The 21,496-nt window shown below is 44.1% G+C and overlaps 1 protein-coding gene across 3 annotated transcripts in view; it reads right to left on the reverse strand.

The window, feature by feature from the left end:
• The window catches only part of ARHGAP25 (Rho GTPase activating protein 25), a 91,223-nt gene that overhangs the window by 8,635 nt on the left and 61,092 nt on the right, over positions 1 to 21,496 (reverse strand). For 2 of the 3 annotated variants that reach the window (XM_040458673.1, XM_040458674.1), the window contains 4 exons: positions 11,679 to 11,886; positions 6,806 to 6,938; positions 2,110 to 2,183; positions 483 to 604 (listed from right to left, as the gene is read on the reverse strand). In XM_040458673.1, the coding sequence (XP_040314607.1) occupies positions 483 to 604; positions 2,110 to 2,183; positions 6,806 to 6,938; positions 11,679 to 11,886 (537 nt within the window). Of the gene's footprint in view, positions 1 to 482; positions 605 to 2,109; positions 2,184 to 6,805; positions 6,939 to 11,678; positions 11,887 to 18,386; positions 18,628 to 21,496 lie in introns of those variants that run through there. The other variant, XM_040458675.1, reaches the window with a different exon arrangement.

The following is a 21,496-nucleotide window of genomic DNA, read 5'->3' on the forward strand; positions in this document are numbered from 1 at the left end:
GCGCCTGGGTGGCACAGTCGGTTAAGCCTCCGACTTCAGCCAGGTCACGATCTCGCGGTCCGTGAGTTCGAGCCCCGCGTCAGGCTCTGGGCTGATGGCTCGGAGCCTGGAGCCTGTTTCAGATTCTGTGTCTCCCTCTCTCTCTGCCCCTCCCCCGTTCATGCTCTGTCTCTCTCTGTCCCAAAAATAAATAAAAACGTTGAAAAAATTTTAAAAAAAAAAGTAATTAAAGACTAAGAAACACTAGCTGTTTTTGTGCTAGCCTATTGTACTGTGTGACCATTGGGTAAATTTTGAATCTCTCTGCTGTGCTGTGATCTGGAAAATGGACATAATTCCTGCCCTGCTCCTTTCACAGGGCTATTTCACAATTTGGGCAAGTTAGTCAACAGAAAATGTTTGGCAATTTGCAGAGCACTTCGGTAGCTGTGTAATTGTCGTTACTTCCTCTGCACTCGACTTCCCCACAGGACCAGTCTTACCTCTCATGATCACAGCAGGGTCTTCAACCTTTGACCTGATGAGATTCACACCAATCACAGTAGCCAGGTTATCCACGCTCATTTTATTAACACCACAGTTCAACTGGATTTCATGTAGGAACCTGTGGGCAACCAGGAAATCCCATAGTAGGAAACAGGAAGTTGCCAGAAGGAAGCACTTCCAGCTATCAATGAGATCTCAGAGATGGATCTCATCTCCTTCCTTCTAGTCTCAGGAAGAGGACCAGTCTGGTCTGCTCTGCCCACATGAGTTTAGCTTCACCTTGAAAGACTCAAGATCAAGGTAGAAGAGAAGCCAAGAGGGGCCTGTCCAGCTTCTGGTGGTGGCATTGGGGCTGGGAATGGAGTGTTGGCAGGAGGCAGGGTCCAATGCAGGGAGCTAAAAGGAAACTAGAAGGACTCAAATGGGTATCTGACTATCCCTAGTCCCAATTTCCTAGGCTTATCTCCCAGGTTCTCAGTATCCATCCCACCCAAGTTTCCAGAGAAGAAAACTTTCTCATGAGGAGATGTCACAGAGGGGTATGAAGAAGTGATTCTTGCTTCATCCTCTGATTATAGCACCAAGCATCTCAAATTCTCAGTGGGTGCTCAATAACTAGCAATGAATTTTTACTCTAATTCTACCCATTGGAGACATGAAGCTCTCCTCAGATTCACTATATTAAAAAAAAAAAAAACCTGAAAACATCAGCAAAGGAATTTCTACTCTCTCTAAAAACCATTTTTAAATGAATTGGCTGAAGCAACATAAAATTCCAAATACATAGAAATTATCAAATTAATGGTGGTGTTTTCAAATGAGGAAACATTATGAAATATTACAGACTCATTTATAATCCTACTTTAGGACAGGCAGAAATGTTCACAATATAATATTAAGCCCCAAACAGCAAGACACAAATATGTACAAGAAATTGTTCCCCTATATTTATATTGATGTATGTAAAGATCTATCATAGAAAGAAAAACGTCCAGAAGGAAACATGCCCAAATCATAATAGTGATCTTTGCTGAGTGAGGAAAAGGCATTATTTTTATTTCTTATTTACGGTATGTTGTATTTTCCTTCTGCAAAGCATGCATCACTTTTATAATCTAGAAACTACAACAAAAATTATTTTAAATAAAAGCAAATTTCAGCTCCGTCTGGCAAGAAGATCCAGATTCCCAGCTCAGACAGACCTGGGTCCATCTACGCACTACATGTTGCCACAGAGAAGGCACGCGGGTCCTCAGAAAGGGAAATAAGAAGGGTGGCCAGGAATGAATCTAGGGCACTAAGTTATGGTCCAAGGTCAGGAAGATGGAAGATCATTCTAGAAACATCCATAAGGATTCTGGGTTTTAATACATGTCCCAGGACTCCAGGTAGCACTTGAGCAGGCCTGGAAGAGGAACATGTTCACTTCATGTGCCAATCAGATTTTCAGCGGATCTTTTAAATTATCTTGTGGACATAGGGAACAAACTCAGTGCTGTGTGAATACAGTTGACCTTCCCAAAGTCTGGACCAGAAGCTCTGAGTTCACAGGGACACCCTTTCCTCCTCTAACCAGGTGCTTCTTTCTGATATGGCTGGAAACTGATACCAGGGGACTCTTACCTGCATATGTAGCTCAGGAGGTTATAGTTGTCTCGAGGAAGGATGGACAGCTGCTTCACCAGCTCCTGCTGAGCCTGGGAAGAGATTTTGAACACCCTAAATGAGCCTGCTCACTTGCCAGCAATGAGACTCTGGAACATAGGGAACATAACTGATGTATCTGTGCAGAAAGCAACACTTTGGTACTCACTCCTGTTCCCATAGTTTTGTGTGTTTTTTTAAAGCTTTTTATGTCCAAATAATTATAAATTCACAGGAAGTTGTGAAAATAGTATGGAGAAGCTCACAGGTTCTTATACAGCACATTTTTTTATTTGTCTCTAATCATGCCCTCTTCCCCAACTCAGAACTACTCTAAGGCAAGGACGATTTGACATCTCATCCTCACAGTAATTGTTTGCTTAGTGAATGCTTAAGATACAACACTCCAGGGAAGCACTGGATCACATCCAAATACCCCAAGTCACTTTAAAAGTAGTGAGAGAAGAAGGAAGCTTCGGAGAAGGATTTTAAGCATTATGGCCTTGCTGAGATCTGCGGGGACACAGGACAAGCTGACCAATCATGGGAAAGGCAGGTAATGTTGGAATGTTCTACCTCCATGATGACCATGAATGCTAGAGAAGAAATTCATGTGCCAGGGAGAGGAAGGACAGAGAGCTTTCTTAGTTCTTTTCACCAGCAGCTGCCTGTAGGGTCTGTAGTCACTGTCAGTAACATCGCGATTGTAAAAGTGTGCCAGTTAACATGAGACATGTGGGCTCCCTCAAACCTGAGCAGCTTCTCCCGGAGAAAACGCACCCTATGGCCTGTCAGCCTGCATGTAGTGACTTGGTGCAGACCCTCTGTATCTAGAATACCTGCTTCATATTAGGATTCCCTCTTCCAGTTTAATGGGTGAATTCTTTGTAAAGGTTGCTGTAGATTCATTGCTCTCAACTACCACTCCTGCCACATTTTCACCAATGAGGAAGGCTGTGGTCTCTCTGCCCTGCCCAGATGTGCGTTACCACAGATTAGAAACTCAAGTATGTTGAGGGGTGCCTGGGTGGCTCAGTCGGTTAAGCGTCTTACTTCAGCTCAGGTCATGATCTCACAGTTTGTGGGTTCAAGCCCCAACAGCTCAGAACCTGGAGCCTTCTTTGGATTCGGTATCTCCGTCTTTCTCTGCTTCTCCCCTGATCACGCTCTGTCTCTCTCTCCCTCTCTCCCTCTTTCTCAAAAATAAACAAACACAAAAAAATTTAAAAAAAAAAAGAAACCCAAATATTTTGAGATGGAGAAAAGTTGGGAGAAGCAGGTCTAAAGCGAATAAGTTCAGGGGTGGGAGTCTTATTGTCAGATCTGCATCCACATACCTCTTGCTTTTCCTGGAGCTATGGGGTGAGAGATTGCCTGAAACACTGATGCTTTTTAGCCAACTTTTAAACCTCATTCTATAAAATGTTACCAATTTCACAAGGGTGAGCTGATATACCTATATTAATTAAGACTTCTCATGTCCTCATCTCACTCTCTCCCCCAAAATTTATAAATCATGCACAAAATCATTCAGTTACCTATTTTATTTTATTTATTTTTTTAATGTTTATTTTTGAGAGAAAGAGAGACCGAGTGCAAGTGGGAGAAGGGGAGAGAGAGAGGGAGACACAGAATCGCAAGCAGGATCCAGGCTCTGAGCTGTCAGCAAAGAGCCCAACGAGAGGTTTGAACTCACAAACCGTGAGATCATAACTTGAGTCAAAGTTGGACGCTTAACCAACTGAGCCACCCAGGTGCCCCTGGTTATTAATTTTAAAGTGGCTTGAGGTGTTTGATTATAGTCCCATTCTTTTTTTTTTTTTTAAGTTGATTTATTTATTTTGAGAGAGAGAGAAAGCACACAAGCAGGGGAGGGGCAGAGAGAGAGAAGGAGAGAATCCAAAGCAGGCTCCACACTGTCTGCATGGACCCTGATGCAGGCCTCAAACTCGCGAACCATGACATCATGACTTGAGCCAAAACCAAGAGTCGGACGCTTAACCAACTGAGCCACCCAGGTGCCCCATTATAGTCCCTTTCTTTTTATTTTATTTTATTTTATTTTATTTTATTTTATTTTATTTTATTTTTTTAACTTTGCAATTTAACTTTATTTTTTTATTTTTTTAAATTTACATCCAAATTAGTTAGTATATAGTGAAGCAATGATTTCAGTAGATTCCTTAATGCCCCTTACCCTTTTAGCCCACCCCCCCCACAGCCCCTCCAGCAACCCTCAGTTTCTTCTTCATATTTATGAGTCTCTTTTGTTTTGTTCCCCTCCCTGTTTTTATATTATTTTTGTTTCCCTTCCCTTATGTTCATCTGTTTTGTCTCTTAAAGTCCTCATATGAGTGAAGTCATATGATTTTTGTCTTTCTCTGACTAATTTCACTTAGCATAATACCCTCCAGTTCCATCCACGTAGTTGCAAATGGCAAGATTTCATTCTTTTTGATTGCCGAGTAATACTCCATTGTGTGTATATATATATATATATACCACATTTTCTTTATCCATTTATCCATCGATGGACATCGGGCTCTTTCCATACTTTGACTATTGTTGATAGTGCTGCTGTAAACATTGGGGTGCATGTGTCCCTTCGAAACAGCACACCTGTATCCCATGGATAAATACCTAGTAGTGCAATTGCTGTATTGTAGGGAGTTCTATTTTTAGTTTTTTGAGAAACCTCCATACTGTTTTCCAGAGTGGCTGCACCAGCTTGCATTCCCACGAACAATGCAAAAGAGATCCTCTTTCTCTGCATCCTCGCCAACATCTGTTGTTGCCTGAGTTGTTAATGTTAGCCATTCTGACAGGTGTCAGGTGGTATCTCATTGTGGTTTTGATTTGTATTTCCCATTATAGTCCCTTTCTTTATTAGATCGTTACATCCCAGGAAGGCTGTCACCCTGATTGGCTTCATTTGCCTTTTGTTGCTGAGGAAGACCTGTATGAGATCATGCAACCTCATTTTTGGGCAGGCAAATAGCTACAATAGCTACAGCATAATTAGCTGCATCATTATTCTTCCCTTCCTTTCCTAACATTTAAATATAAAACCACCGTTTTTCTTGTGCTGGGATCTACTTAAATCATGAGGCTCCTCACTCTTAGGAGAGAAGTTCTTATAGCTATGTTTTCTACCAGGTCTAGGGCACTCCATTGCTTAAAATAATAATAGTAATAGTAGTAATAATAATTATTATATATATATATTTCTGGGAGTATATTATATAATAAATGTTAAAATAGAGAATAAGCCTCTCCTTAAACTGATACTTTAAAAATATCACTCACCTATCTCCTATCCCTTGTCCTCAAAACAATGCTAAGTATTGCAGATGCTAATATGAAATTTGTCTAAGTTTGTGCTCTCCAACACAACAGCTACTTGACACGTGTGACTATTTAAATAATAAAATAAAATAAAATTAGGAATTGTTTCTTTAGTTGAACTAGCCGTATTTCAAGTGCCCAATAGCCATGTGTGGCTAGTGGTTACCATATTGATCAATGTAGCTATGTACCAATTCCACCATTATAGAACGTTCCGTTGGTCTAAGGAAATAAACTGAGTCTCACAGAAAGTGCTTAATTTGCCTAATGGCAAAATCAAAGTTAAATCCATGTCTTCACTGTAGGCTTTTTTGTGCACCACTTTGGCAGAGAGAGCTTTAAACATGGTGGCGCTAGGGGTGCCTGAGTGGCTCAGTCAGGTAAGCGTCCGACTTCAGCTCAGGTCATGATCTCGTGATTCATGGGTTTGACCGCCACGTTGGGCTCTGCGCAGACAGCTCAGAGCCTGGAGCCTATTTTGAATTCTGTCTCCCTCTCTCTGCCCCTCTCCTGTTTGCACTCTGTCTCTCTCTGTCTCGTTTAAAAAATTTTTAAAACATAGGAGTGCTAAAAGCAAACCTCCCAGAAGTGGGGAGTTAGACCCCAATTATCAGCAGTATAACACAAACATATTCGTGGGGCATTTGGTTTTGCAAATCCTGGTTAAAAACCAGGAAGGTTTTATTGTTGTTAGATGGGTTTTCCTGGTGGCTTTTGTTGGTCGGTTAATTTGTTTAATTAACATGACTCTAGTGTGGTGATGGTTGACTTTAAGACCTTTCAGGAAACAAATTACATGGGACCACAAATCCTGCAGGCAAACTTGTGAACTCTAACAAGCATGATGCTGCAGACACTGACCACACCCCCTTAAGCAGCTGCAGCTGAAAAGAACAAAGAAAAGTTCCTTGTCCTTCCTTTCTCTGGTGTCTGCATTCCTTGTATGCCCATGGCTGACACTCATGATCATGGTGGAACTAGAACATTCTTCCCTCTCACCAGCCTTCCAGGTTGGTCAGCCTGTCCTTGTGTCCACTGGGTTTCAGCAAGGCCATATTGCTTGAAAGCCTTCTCAGAAGCTTTCTCTTTCTCATTAAAGTGGTTTGGGTATATTTGATTATAGACAATTCTTTTTTGGATTGTTACATCCCAGCAAGGCTGTCACGATGACTGGCTTCAGTTGCCTTCTGTTGTTGACAAAGTTCCAGTTTGACAAAGTATCTCACTAAAAGGTATGAGTCCCTTGACCCACTGTTGCTTGCCTACCAGAAGAGTGTTCAGTAACTATCACGTTCCAAAGCAGGACAACTAACTCTAATGAGATACAAACCTTTGCCTCATCTGCATTCATGAGCTGCCCGCACAGCAGGAACCCCTCATACTGGCTCCAGGGAACCACTGGCTCTGGGAGGTCTCGGAGGTAAAGCTTTAACAGGGAGGCCACGGTGTGTACATCTGTATCTCTGCAAGAAAATAAGCAATGTTGTTTGAAAATAAAGCTCCAGAACATTCCTTGCCTTCCCCTTTGTGGTCCACTAAACAGAATCCCAGGTTCCAAAGGGGAGTTTTGCAGAGGAGCAGAGTCTGATAAAGATGTATCCAAACAAAACATCTTTGCTAATCTTCTGGAACCATGACCCTCAACACTTTTTTCTTTATCTCTTCTACCCAACTGCCTCAAAAGTAAGTTCAAGGTCTACCTTTTCATTAATCCTATTAAATTATTTTAGTCTTCATCTCTTTCTATTTTCTCCAATTCACTTAGTACCTCACAATTTTGCATTTTCTGCTTAGTCTCTAATTTTTCATGTGATAACTCATTTATATTGATGGTCCATGATCTCTTTAAACCCTCAGAGAGCTCAAAACAGTTCTGGGACTCATTCATATATTTGTGCAATTGTTCAATAAATAAGCATTGAGAGAACCTACTAGGTGAAAGATACTACCTCAAGCACTGGGATTTCAGCAGTGAACCTGAGGAATATACAGGACACCTGGCCTCCTTGAGCCACAGAGCTGTGCAGACTCAAATGTTACCAAGTCACTACAAAATTGTGAGGTTAGTGCCATGACTAGCCTGGGACTGTATGGAGGTATGTAAAAGGGACACCCAGTGCAGAGCTAAGGATCCATAGGGACCAAGATCTGAAGAATGACAAGGAGTTACAGTATGAGAAAGGGAGCCTAGAGGGTGGGGAGCAGAGGCCCGGCTGCAGAAACACAAACAACATTCAGATGACTTCCTGTTAACTGAAGGAAGCTTGGACTTTTCAGTTCAGCTTGTCCAGTTTATAGCAGGAGTGGGCAAAGCATGGCCCAGGAGCCAAATCTGGCCCATTGCCTGTACACTCTATGAGCTAAGATTGGATTTTACATTTTTAAATAGCTGGGAACAAAACTCAAAAGAAGCAGATATCATAGCATGTGAAAATTATCTGAAATTTGAATTTCAGCATCCATCAAGTGATATGGCCATGCTTATTCATTTTTGGATTGTCTTTGGCTGATTTTGAGCTATAACTCTGCTAAAAGCAGAACTGAATAGCTGCAGTAGAAACACTCTGGCCTGCAAAGCCTAAATATGTCATATATGGCCTTTTATCAAAGTCTGCTGACCCCTGTTTTATAGAGCTATTGCATTTATTATGCAGCTCTATAAGAGAAAATAAGTCTGAATCTACCATATGCTTAAAGCTCATTAGTGAAGAAATTATTTACTTCATATTTATTTACTTCACATCAAAAAACCCCCCAAAAAACTGGTATTCTTAAGTGACTGTCCTGGTAGTACTTTGAAAAGCAAGGATGTGCTGAGAGGTTCAGACAATCTGAATGGCTCCTCAGTTTCATTGATGGGGAATATAGAATTCACTGGGTAGGAGTGCCTCCTGGAGAAGGGACAGGATGGGCTGGCTTGGGCAGAAGGAAAAGAAGGGAGGCATTGGAGGAAGCAGAAATAAGAACATCAGGACTTGACTGCAAAGCTCTGCCTTGGCATCCTGAGTAAGTTTTTTTGTTTGTTTTTGACAGCCAGTGTTTGGAGATGTCTTCTGAAAAGGCCCCAGCTTTGCAGCCTGTCAGCTCTCTACCTCAAAATGAGAACATGAACTGGCACGGAGCCCCGTCTGTGCTCCACTGCTGCCTCAGGAAACTGGGGGTGGGAACCATTCACTTAAGGTGGGGATTCTAGAAAAGCCTTCCCTGCTGAGTCACTACCTAAAAATATTCCTGGACAAAGTCCTCTTGTCAAAATACATGAGACATTCCCAAGAAAATGGCAGAACGACAACCAACTAACACTTTGCAGGAGGAGCATTCACCCAAAGTTGCAAAAGGAGCCATGAGGCTTCTCCTCATGCCCCTGCATCACCATCCATTCCATGGTCTTGGTCAGAATCCAGGGCCTCTCCCTCACCCCACACCCAATTAGGCTCCCAAATCCCCTCAAGTCTATCCAAATGTCACGTGAATCGCTTTAAGTCCTGCCCCCTTCCACTGCCCTATTTCAAAAGGCAATGGCCTTTTGCCAGGATTCTGTCCCAGCTTCCTAGCTGGCCTTCTGCCTCCACAGTTCCATTTTCTGATGCACTGTCCACTGCCTGGCAAAATACAACATGCAAAATATGCCCAAGGAACGAGTGTTGCAAACAACAAATTAAAATGAGAAAGATAGTAGAGATGATGAATCAAAAAACAGAATCTTTTAAAGAAAAATGACAACAACAAAACCTACAAACTACTAGATAGTTCAATCAGAAGAAACCAGGACAGGAAAAATATCCAACATTAGAAAAAAAGGTTATAACCACTGATATAGTGTAGATGCTTCAGTGTTATAACCAGAGAACATAATTATCTATGTAAATCATCTTGGAACATTTAAAACCAGAGAAACCTTCTCGATTCATTTTATCAGGGGGAGATAATGCTGCTTGTCCTGGCTAACTCCTTATGCTTGCCTAAGGCCTCTCAGTGTAAATGTCATTGCTTCTTGGGGGTCTCCCTAAATCTACCAGATGGTGTCAAAAGGCCCCTGTTCTAAGTCCTCATAGTACCATCTAGTTTTCCATTTTAGCACTTAACACAATGGAAATTATACAATTATTTTTGTAAATTTTTAGTATAATGTCTGTGCCCTAATTTTATCAGAGCTGACTCACTTGTCACTGTTACAGTTTACATTTCCAGCATGATTTTTCCTGAGTTTGCTATTCCTTCAACCCAATGAAACGTGTTTAAGTCAAGTTAAACATGATTTTTTTTTAAGTCAAGGACTAAGAGAAAGTCAGGAGCCAGGTTGAACTTCTGAGCTCAACACCTGATTCACTAGAGGTTAGCCCAGGCCCCACCGATGGCTCTGCCAACACTTCCCTGGTGACACCGACCTTAAAATGTGGCACATCTGTATGTTTCTCATGGAAGTATAGGTATCAGAAGTGTATTGGCTTTATGACTGGATAGTATCCAGTCCAACAGAAACTCAACAAAGAGATTTTAAATTTTATTCATATATGTTTAATGAGAATCAGATACAGCTGCACTAGCACCTACCAAATAAAAGGTCCTTTGTTTCTTTTCATTCCAGTGAGACAATTTGGGAGATCTCATGGTGAAACCACACATATGACCAACGTAGGGGATCTAGATGACTACCCACAAGGATTATGTAGACCCAAGCATCGGCCCTGGGAGGACTCTGAAGAGCCCCAGGTGACCCTTCCTATTTCTGGGTATATAAACTCTACTCCTTAATTCTGGGGGTGGAGAGGTCATGATAAGCTGTGGTAACTTTCCTCCTTCCTGCCCCAAATATTTCATAGGTATCCAAGACTGTGACTCCACCACCCAGGCTGACTTTATAGGAACATAAAATCAAGCCTAGGGCAAGTATCTGACAAACCCTTGCAATCACCTCTATTCCTCCTGGCTGACTCTTCACATGGCTTTAGCAACAACCCACCTGTATCTTTTGATCAACTCAAAGCTAATTAAAAACATAAGAAGGAAACTGAATATAAAAAGGTGGTGAGCTTAATTGATCAGGTGCCTGACAATGAAATGCAATTTATAGTGCTGCTGAGAGGTCTGTAAATTTGATGCCCGTAACCTGCTGTAATTCCAGTAACAACTCCACCCGTTGGCTTTCCTGTAAAAATAAAGCACCCTTGGTGAGTTAACCTACTGCGTGCCGAAGGCAGCAAAGACAGACATGCGGTGGTCCAAACTCAGACAGTGGCGGTGAGATTGGAGCCAACAGATGGTATCAGAGATGCTTCACAGGGAGAATGGGCATTGCTGGTGACTGGGGTGGATGTGGGGAGAGGGAACTAATGGCACTTAGCTGTTCATGATTTTCCCAGGATCACCCCTATTCCTCCGTCCTAAATAACCCCTTGGGGAATTTCAACCTTTGGAAACTGGATAGAGTTTGGGCCTGCCTTACCAAATCTTGATTTATGGGCTGCTGATTTGGAAAGAACAATGGCTCTTTCTTGCCAGCGGGACAAGCGCACACAGGCAACCAAGGCAAATATTGCACAATAGGCAGAGAGCGCGTACAATGTCGACGTGGGTGCTGTACTAACTGACTGTGGCAGAGCCGAAAACCTCAGGTGGGTAGCTGGAGGCAGTGGGGCAGGTAGGCGATGGTGAGAAGAAATGTCACCACAACTGATATGCCCCAACCAAACCTGGGCAACCTCCACGGGGGAGACCTGAGAAGACGCCAGGCTGCCATGATATCAGTATGCACTCTCTCCACAAAGGCTCAGAACTAAGTTCAGAGCTGCACATTATTATGGTCTCCCAACCTAACAAGAAGTGTTGCTTCTGGCCATTTCTGGAAAGCTGAGAGCATCGGAGCCTTCTGGTATAGGTATGCTACATTCTCTACCACAGTGAGTCTATTTGTATAGTCTGCTCACTCTTCAACGTTCCTCACCTGCCCAGTGGTGTAGGCCTTAAGCTAGGTCCCGTCATCCTCCCGGCCTCCCCTACATCCTAAACATCTCTTGACTGCTCAGCAAGGCCCTACTTCTAGTTCACTTCATTCCTCACATAAGTCGCCAGCAAAATAAAAAGCTCTCTTTGTTGCAAGCCAGGGCCTTGGAAACTTCTGTGTGAGTCTGGTAGCTCAGCCGGTAGAGAGAGGTCCTCCTACCCACATATGGCAGGGGGAGGACATGGTGAGGACAGGGTACCTGTCAAAGGAGGGCCGCTCCCCGGCATCAAAAGCGTCTCTGAGCTGCTTCACCAGGTTGTCCTGCCCAGGCAGTCGGAAGATGCCCTCTTCATTCAGGCCATGCTGGAGGATGAACTCCGCACACTTCTCCACCAGGATGGGCACCAGGTGGGGGCCAAATTTCTGCTCATAAGCCACGGTCTCATCCAAACGCTGGCCAAACACAGCTAGAAAGAGAAAAACAGGATGTTCCCATCATTCTGACTTCCATTGGATGAAATGGTAGGTCAAAGTGCTTTCTTTGCCTATTTCTAGATTTGCCAGTGTTGTGTATAACCTCAAAAGTTTTAGTGCAATGATACTAAACAAAATATAGGAGACAAGCCATCCATAATATTTCCTGGAGCTACAAATTTGGGAGAGTCTCTGGAAGTCTTTTTCTCTTGACCCACAGTTTTACATATTTAAAATAACAACTCGCTTTTACTGAATACCTGTTGTCTGCTAGAAATTGTGCTAAGCACTTTGCACACCTGTTCTCATTTCATCTTAACAGCAACCCCACGAGGTAGTAGAATTGTTATACTCACCTTGCCATTAAAGACACTGAGCCTTAGAGGCACTGGTGAACTTGCCAAGGTCAGGTGCCAGGGCATGGTAGTCAGAATTCAAGCCCAGGCAGTAAACTCAAGAGAATGTACTCTTAACTATGGCAGCAAGCAGGCAGTTTTGAATTCTGCTTGCATCATACAGCATTAAAAAATAAGTCTATCACACGGATGTCTCATACCCTATTAAACCATTGCGGCATTCTTAATAATATAGATTGTTTATTATGTTTTACTATTTTCAAAACAGCTACAGTGAACATACTTATCCACCAAACAGAGTTCCTGGAATGTATTCAACACAATGTATAATTTATAATTAATTGCTTAATTAATTAATTAACATTTGGATAGGTGATTACAGGGTTTTCATTCTTTTGAACTATTTCCTTAGGGCAAATTCTCACAAGTTGAATTACTAGGTCAAGTGTTTTGAACATTTTTATGACTCAGTGGTATGCAAATTGTTGTCCAAAAATATTTTTCCAAATTATACTGCCTCCAGCAAAGCATGTGTGGACCAGCTCCACCCCAGCCCTGTCAGTACTGGCTCTATAATTTCCCCACCCCAGCGGTATAACAAGGTTAGTTTTTAAATCAGGACAATCGTTGGCTACCCATTCTCCCACCAGGCCCCTATTCCCTTTGGTTCCTGGAGGCTCAGAAGACAGGTCATGGCTTCAGCTCTGTCCTGCCTGATTTTCCCTCTGTCATAATTAGGACCTGGTTACACTGACCACTTCAATTCCCAGGACACTGCTTCCCAGAGTCCTTTGGTGTTCCCCATGGTTCGCTTTCTGGTTGGTCCCCTGTATCCAGTCTCTAACGTGGATTTCACCTGTACAGAGCTATACTGAGCTTGTGAATCTACCGTGTCCTCTGCACTCCCACCCATTGCCCTAAGCCAGGCTGGACTATTCTCTCACCTATGACAGCTGTGGTGTTCTCTTCTGACATGTTCAAAGCCCTCCTGCTGCCTACCTTTCTAAACCATCTCCAATTTCCCTAAGCACGCTCCCCACCCCCAACCCTGTTTTTGTCACCCACTTCTTCCCCAATTGCCACAGTAGCATTTTCTAAATTACTCCTCAAAGTCCTAGGGGCTTCTTCTGCAGACCCTCAGATGCTGGGAGGTGAGAGCAGTGGATCTGGGAGGAGCTGAGCATGGGAGTGGTCCCTGTATTTCCTACTCCCAACCACATCTGCTGGGCTGTTGTCTGTTTTACTTATTGCGTTTCAGTGACACTGTTTGATTAAATATTTCTGTGGCTGCAGTTTGAAAGTTGGGGCTGGCATTCCTTAGTTTCGCATTTGGTCTAGCCCCTGCCTACCTTTCCAGCCTGACTTCCTGTCGTGCCCCCACAGGCACCTCACCCTGATGTTCCCAAAACCCTTGGACGGTCTTCTCATTGCCTAGTCTGTGCATGTCTCCTTCCTTGTCTGCTGGAATTCCATTTGTCTTCCTTGGCCTGGCTCAAATACCATCATGTCTGCCAAGCTCTCCTTGACCCCAGCCTGAGAGATTCTGTCCCTACTTTGTGCACCTGTATTCTTTCTCAAATACCCCAATCCCTTTCGACACCATACTGTGATTATCTATATGTACCCACACCCTCTGCAAGACTAGGCTCCCCAGAGCTGGAAATATGGGGGTGCTCTCTATTCAACCCCAGTGTTCAGCACAGGGCCTGGCACAAGGTAGGTAGCACATTTTGCTGAATTACTTAAAGAATTATTTCATCTTTAAGCAAGTGCTTTCCATGATTAATGATAAGTTTGGCATTTCTTCAGAGTAAGCTCTGGTAGAGACCTCCTCAGTGGAAGAATTTAGCTTGACACTAACATTTCTTGAGTGCCAGCAGCAGCTCATGTGGAATAGGTAATACAGACAAGAGAACATAGGATATGGTTCTTGCTTTCAATTAAGTTACACTCGAGCTATGAAAATGAAATGACCACATGCAAAATAATGAGAAACAATTAGACAATGGCAGTAACAATGTAGAATTTGGTTCCTATATGTCTGTGAAAGGAGCTGGATAGATCCTTGGAAGGAAAAGTTTGAAACAATCTGACTTAAAACATAGGCCACATGGCATTTGTAAAATTCCCTTGAGGAGCATCTCAAGGGGGGAGGCAGATGTGTTTCTGAGCAGTTGAAGACTTAGGCTCAAGGGGCCCCTTGTACCCTGACAGGGAGAGATATTCCAATACAATGTGGGGATTTGCATGGAGATGTCAGAGCAGTCAGATGGGAACCCCATTCCTGAGGTCCCAAGGCAAATGCTCCGTTTTGCAGGTGACCTGGAATCCTCTCGGTAGCAAGTCCTGTAACTTTTCTCCCCATCCCAGCCTCTCAGCCTTGTCCTGTGCTCCTCCTTCATCCCTCCCAGGCCCCACAGTCAGTCATTGTAATACCACTCTCACCAGTAAACCCACTTCCCAATCCCCCCTTTCTCCTCCATCATCTCTGCTCTGTGGACTCCTAGTACCCCCTCCATACCTTCACCAGGTCACCAAGAGTCCCAAGGGAACACAGCATTCCATATCACGGAGGCTTTTATTCCCAATCAGAGACCTTGGTTCCAAATCTCCCCCCACTCCTCTTGCTCTCACCACCCACTCCTTTTCCCTCTGTGTCTCAGCAGGTGACCTGGTCTCCTCTTTTCCTTCTCACCTCAAGTGGAGGAAATCATCAATGAACTCTCTTATCCCCAATCCCTGCCCTTCCTGTCCCTCCTCCTCTGTCTGTCTTCTCTCAAAGGAAGAAAAGGACCCCGTGCTTTCATCTAAAATGATGCTTTTTTGACCTGTGGGTTCCATCCCTTTGCAGCTCTTCTAGGACTTCACTCCCTCTCTTTTGTATCTTAAATATTTCTCTTTTTAGTTGAAAGAGCCCAGGTGAGTCTAAGTCTGCCAATTTATCAAACAATAACCTCCTACCCTAGCTCTCAAACAACCACTATTTGCCTTCCTTCTCTTCATCAGTACACTCATAAGAACATGTCTACTTCCATGCTCACAGGCTCTACTTCTTTGCTTATCAAACTCTCCACCTCTCAACCCATCCAGTCTAGTTTCACCAGTTTGCATCTTTCCACCCAATCCACTCGATAAAATTTCCAGCGCCTTTCTAATCGCCAGACATGGCCTATGCTCATTTAACACCCAACTGGTCTTCCCTGAAGACTCATGATGGTATTGATTCTCCTTTCTCCTCATGATTCTCCTTTCTCCTGACATGATGACAAAATCATCGTTCTCATTCTATTCCCATTTGCCTCCTGGTTCCTCTGCAATCTCCTTTCCTGTGTTCCTTCCTCCACCTGCTCCTTTCCTGTGTCACTTCCCAACATTCCAGCTTAGCTGTCCCCTCCCTCTAGACATTCTTTTTGAGGAAGTTCATATGATTCCATACATTTGGATATCACCTACAAATTGGTAACTTGTAAATCCACATGTCTGGGCCAGACCTACCTATCTTCTATCTATCTATCTATCTATCTATCTATCTATCATCTATCTATTTATCTATCCTTCCTCATTCAACATCTAATGGCAGTTCTCCCAGTGTCTTCTCCAGTCTCACTCTTGTCCCACCCCCAACACTCCCAAATTACTGCTTCTCCTGGAGCCTTCTTCCCAGGCAATAGCATTCAGTCAGTCAAGCACTCAAGCATCAGGCACTTTCCTAGTCATGGATAATACAAAACCATTAACACAAGGTACCTGTACTTGACAAACCCCATCAGCAAAAGTGTGAGTGTCGGGATTATCTGCAATATCTTCTTTTTCCCTCCAAACAGATCAGCACTTTCTTTTCTTTTTTTATGTTTTATTTATTTTTGAGAAAGAGAGCATGAGCAGGGGAGGGGTAAAGAGAGAGGGGGACAGAGGATCCAAAACGGGCTCTGGACTGACAGCAGTGAGCCCTTTGCAGGGCTCGAACTCACGAACTGTGAGATCATGACCCGAGCCAAAGTCTCAAAAGACTGAGACACCCAGGTGCCCCAGATCGGCACTTTCTAAATTAAACCATCTCTTCTCTGTCCTCGCTGCTACTCTCAAAATTATTGTGATGGTTGCTTTTGCAAGTCTGTTTCTTGCAAATTCCTTCCACTGGAATTCACAAAATCATTCGGCAAATACAGACTGAGTACCTGCCTCTTGGGTAGCTGGAGATTATTATAGAAGGAATGAAGAAAGGTCTTTGCTTTTGCAAACTCTGGAGCTAATACCCTTCCTTCTCTTCACCTTGAAACCTGATCTTCCTGCAGCAGAATTTCCAAGTGTCTTCTCCTCAGAGGGAAACGATCCCTCTCTCTTCTGTGCCCACAGAGCTACTTCTCATGTAGCTTAGTTTTAAACATGTCTCTCTTCCACTGGACTATGAGCTCCTCAAAGGCAGACAGCCTGTCTGGTTCACCATCTATTTTTATGTCCTGGCACAGAGCCTGGCACATGATGGGCCAGTCCTCGAAGAGCTGTCATCGGCTGTCTGCTATTCCTCTTGTCGTCCGCCCCTTCTCTCCTGAAAGTACTCTGATCAGCACTTCTCCAAACTTGCTCTGGTCAAGGAGATCAATGGCCTTTATGTTTTTAAAATCTAGGACTCAAATTCTCAGTCTTCCTCAGAACTGCTCTGTCAGCACCATGTGACACAGAAAATCACCCCTTCTTGAGACACTTTTCACATGGCTTTTGGCACTCCCACTTGGTTCTCAATTTGTCTCATGGGCCATGCTTCCTCAGTCTCCTCAGATGATTCTTCCTTTTCTCCCTGACCTCTAAACGTTGGAGTGTCCCGGAACTTCCTTCCCCCATCCTCACGTGCTCCTTAGCACACCCACTGCTTTCATGTTACCCATACAATGAAGACACCAAACTGCATACCTCCAGCCTGGAAATTAGTCAGAGCTATTCCCTCCAACAAGAAATGGGCACTATGGGCTGCAGAGACATCAGGACCAACAGGAGAGAAAGAGCATCCTGATTTTCTTTAGTTTGTCTCAATCAGGCTTTGTCAATCTCCATCTCAGATCACATATGAGGAGTTTGAAGTACCTCCCTGGAACTCCAAAGACCCAATCCTGAGTTGCACGTACCTCTGACTTCTCAGCCCTGATCACCCCTTCTGATCCTGGGTGGACATGAAAAGGCTTAGACCCCAAGGGAACTAGGGAAGGAGGAAGACAGCAGACAGTGGTGTGGGAGGCCTTTGGAGACCATTCTCCACCCCAGGCTCCCCCATCATCGGCGCCATGCCTCCCAGGCTGCACCCACTCCTTCAGGGAACTGGTGCCCCTGCTCTTCCTGCCCTTGGCCAGCAAGTCATTTACTCAGAACAGCTCCTCACTCTGGACCAGTCACTATTAATACGGGCATTGCCATCTTCATAGGTACAAATCTTAATTGATTAATTATAAAATATAATGTAATAATTATTAATACATTTGATTAATTACACTAATTTTATGTGCCCTAAAAGTTTTCATGTGTGCTCTTGTTTAGTCCTCAGAAGAGCCCTACAAAATAGATACTATTGTTCCATTTTGCAGACTGATAAATTGAGACTTAGATTAGGAATTTGTCCACTGTCATATTTGCCTTGTGATTCTAAATTCAACACTTTAATTTCTCTTGTTTAAAGCCAGTGGAATACAACTGTCTAGGTGAAACTTCAGACATCACTATGTCTCAAGGGGAAGAAGAAAGGCATAGGGGGCTGCCTAATCTCTGCTCATGGGCATCCTCCACCCTTTACTTCTAAGCCCCCTCCTCAGATTTGCTAGGCAGCCCCAGGACACTGAACTGCTTTAGGGAAGCGAAAGTGGAAGGATTAGCTGTCACCTCCTTTCTAACCTCATCCTCCCTTTCTGATCACACAGATGCTCCTAGTTTCAGGACAAGAGCTCCTCCCCCTACCCTGCCTCTGGTCCAGCCCAGGTGCCCAGAAGGGCCCGCCCCACCCCTGCCCCCCTTTCCCACTGGCCCAGAACTGATACCTGCCTCCCAGGGGCTCAGTTCCAGGACCATCCCCATCTCTGCAGGAGAGGGAAGGGGAGCTGGGCAAGTTTCTTTTGGTGGAAAAATTGAATCACAAAATAGGGACGAAATACCTTTCTTTCGGTGCTTGGGTGTTTTCTTCCTGAAATTCCAGCAAAAGATCAGGGCCAGGGCAGAAAAGCCACAGCCCGAGTCCCACCGCGGCATCCTAAGAATATGAGGCATGGTGGGGGCCAAGGAATCACAGTCTCTGCAGAGCCAGCCTCACGCCTTCCCTCCTCTCCAACCTGGAAGAACCATCTTCTCTCGCTTCCAGATCACCACATGCTTGTAAATACTGCTCAGGTTCTGACTCCAGGAAATCATGGGATCTGTCGGCACCTGCCCCTGGCCCTCCCTTCCTCCTTCCCACACCACTTCCCCTCCCCACTCACCTTTACACACATGAGTCTTGGCTTTTAAAGAGTGAACATAAAGCTGTCAGGGCCCGCAATAAAAATAAGTGCCTCCTTTTACTTAGCAGCTAATTGTCAACTGCCATTCAAGGGATACCGTGTAGGTGGGTTAAAAAAAAAAAAAATCCCCCACACAAGCCCTTACCAGCATTGCTCCATATATCAAAGTGTCTGGCAGGAACACAGGATTTCACTTAGTGTTGATGAAGCCAGCCCACTCTTCTCTGAGTGCATGTGCTTTCAGAGTTGCATGTGCTCAGTCAAGCCTTCAGAAAGAATGATCTTGGAGGTGGGTTGTTGGGCAAACTGAGATGATTGCCCCCCTCCCGTTGAGGAGATTTTAGCAAACAGTGCAGCAACCCTGCCAGACATACCCAGGAGACTTGAAATGGACTCTTAGCATCATGAAGGGACAGGCAGGGGCAGGGAAGGGTTGCCAGGAGGAGTAATGCCAGGATGCCACCAGCCAAATGTTCATCCCTCCATTCAATCATAGGCTGGGAACAAAGGACTTGACTGACACCACATTCACCTTCCATGTCAAATTCACTCCCATGTCATGGCAATGTCACCTCTGAAACACTGTGCAAACCTGCTCACTTCTCTCCATCTTCACCACCACCACCCTCATCTAAGCCACCTTAGGATGAAGACCAACATCGTTAGCAAGCTATATTCACTGTTTTCACCTTCCTCTTACTCTAGAGTCTGTTCTCCTTTCTGTCACAGGACCTTGGTATATGCGATTCCTCTGACTGAGGAATATATTGTTCCTCTTTCCCCTCCTCTGTCTACTTAGCCTCCACTGACCCTTCAGATTTAAGCTTAATCATCACTAGTTCAGGGAAGCTTCCCTGAACTTCTTGACAAAGACATTTTCCCCCCACTGTGCATTATATGTTCTTCCTTCATGGTACTTTTCACAGTTGTAACATTATGGTTTGAGGGTTGATTCATTTCTGTGTCTTCTATTAGACTGTGAGCTCCTCGAGAGAGGGGACTTAGTCTTTTTCTCACTGTTGTACCCCCAGGGCTAGCACAGCGCTTGGCACAAGACACACACTCAATAAATATTTGTTGAATAAATAAATAAATAAATAAATGGCTTGTGTCTTGTGTTAGGATCTGGGGAGAGGGGGATTACCAAAAATAAGTAAAAATCATCCTTGGTAACGACCAGTTTAGCTCTAGCTAAAAGAAAAAGAATCAGAATACCTGGAATAACAATGAATCACAGAGATACCACACTCCCACAGGCTAAACCCTGCTGTAGATTGTGAAATCATGCTCTGAAGGATGCAGACAACTTAAGAAATGAGAAGAAGGAAAGGAACCCACAGCATGTAAAAGCACAATGTTTATATACTCTATGCTTAGTGTTGGCAAACACACAAAGATGCTTAAAACATGGGACTTGCCCCAGGTCTTACAACCGGGTTGGTCAGAGAATAGCTAGGCACAATTCAGCGCAGTGCTTATATACCCAGCAGTAGCCTGAGAAAAAGATGGAGAGGCCAGCCTCCAGAGCAAGAGAGCAAAGCAGGTTCCCACTAAACAGCAATTTGCAATGTGGCCTGCCTGTTCCCTGGGAGTGGGACAAACACCTGGTTTCAGTGTGGGGATCCTGGAAGGACAGAACCCTCCTACTCAGGGAGGAGGTGGTTTATAGAAAAGGGGGCAGCTGTGAGCCAGGGGACAAGTCACTAGAAGTCCAGATGTGATCACATCTCTCCCTTTCTTCTACTTAAATCAGGAAAACTTGGAATTACATCCAGAACTTACGGGAAAAAATTAATCTAACTTTTCCAGTCAGGTCTTTTGGAAAGAATAGTGGGGGGGGGGGGGGGGGAGGGGCCGAGAAACTGGCTGGCTACGAAGGAAAAGGCTGGAAAAGCAAGGTGCACCAAGGTGATGCTTTCCATTGTGATTTATAATAAGAAATGTATTTTTGGTCTTTCACCCATTTCCTGGCACAGACCTCCTAACTAAAACTCTTGGAATTTCCTGTGATGAGAGAGATAAAGGTATCTTTTATTATATTAATGAGGTGAGTTTTGAAAAGCACCTAAGATAAGGGACTAATTGACTAGTGGAACCAACTTAGTGATTCCTAGGTTAGAACATTCAGTCCCACCCCCTGATCTCCAGGGAGGGGTGAGGTGCTGGAGATTGAGTTCAATCACTAATGGCCCATGATTTAATCAATCATACAGATGCAATAAAGCCTCCATAAAAACCCAAAAGGATGGGGTTTGGAGAATTTCTGGGTTGATGTTATGTGGAGATTTGGAGAAGAGTGGTACTCCTGCAGACAGCCTTCACTGCACATCTCTTCCATGTGGCTGGTCTGAGTTATATCCTTTTATCATAAACTGATGACCTAATAAGTGAACTTGTTTCCTCAATTCTGTGAGCCCCTCTAGCAAATTAATTGACCCCAAAGAGGGGATCATTGGAACCTCCAATCTACAGCCTTGGGTCAGAAGTGCAAGTGACCATCTGGACTTGAATTTGGCACCTGAAATGCGTGGAAGGGGACACGTCCTGCAGGACTGAGCCCTGAAGCTGTGGAATCTGATGTTATCTCTAGGTAGATAGCGTCAGAGTTTAGTTAAATTGTAGGACATCCAGCTGGTGTCCAAGAATTTCTGGGACGTGTGGAGAAATACACTAGAATTGGTCACAGAATGGGACAAAGTGAGAGGAATGTTCAGAGTCAGCTATGAGGCAGGAGGAGCCAAGGGGGAAAAGTTGGATGTGCCGTGGGA

The sequence above is a fragment of the Herpailurus yagouaroundi genome, unplaced genomic scaffold (assembly GCF_014898765.1).
Source record: "Herpailurus yagouaroundi ecotype Mexico unplaced genomic scaffold, PumYag 221, whole genome shotgun sequence".
NCBI classification, from domain to species: Eukaryota; Metazoa; Chordata; class Mammalia; order Carnivora; family Felidae; genus Herpailurus; species Herpailurus yagouaroundi.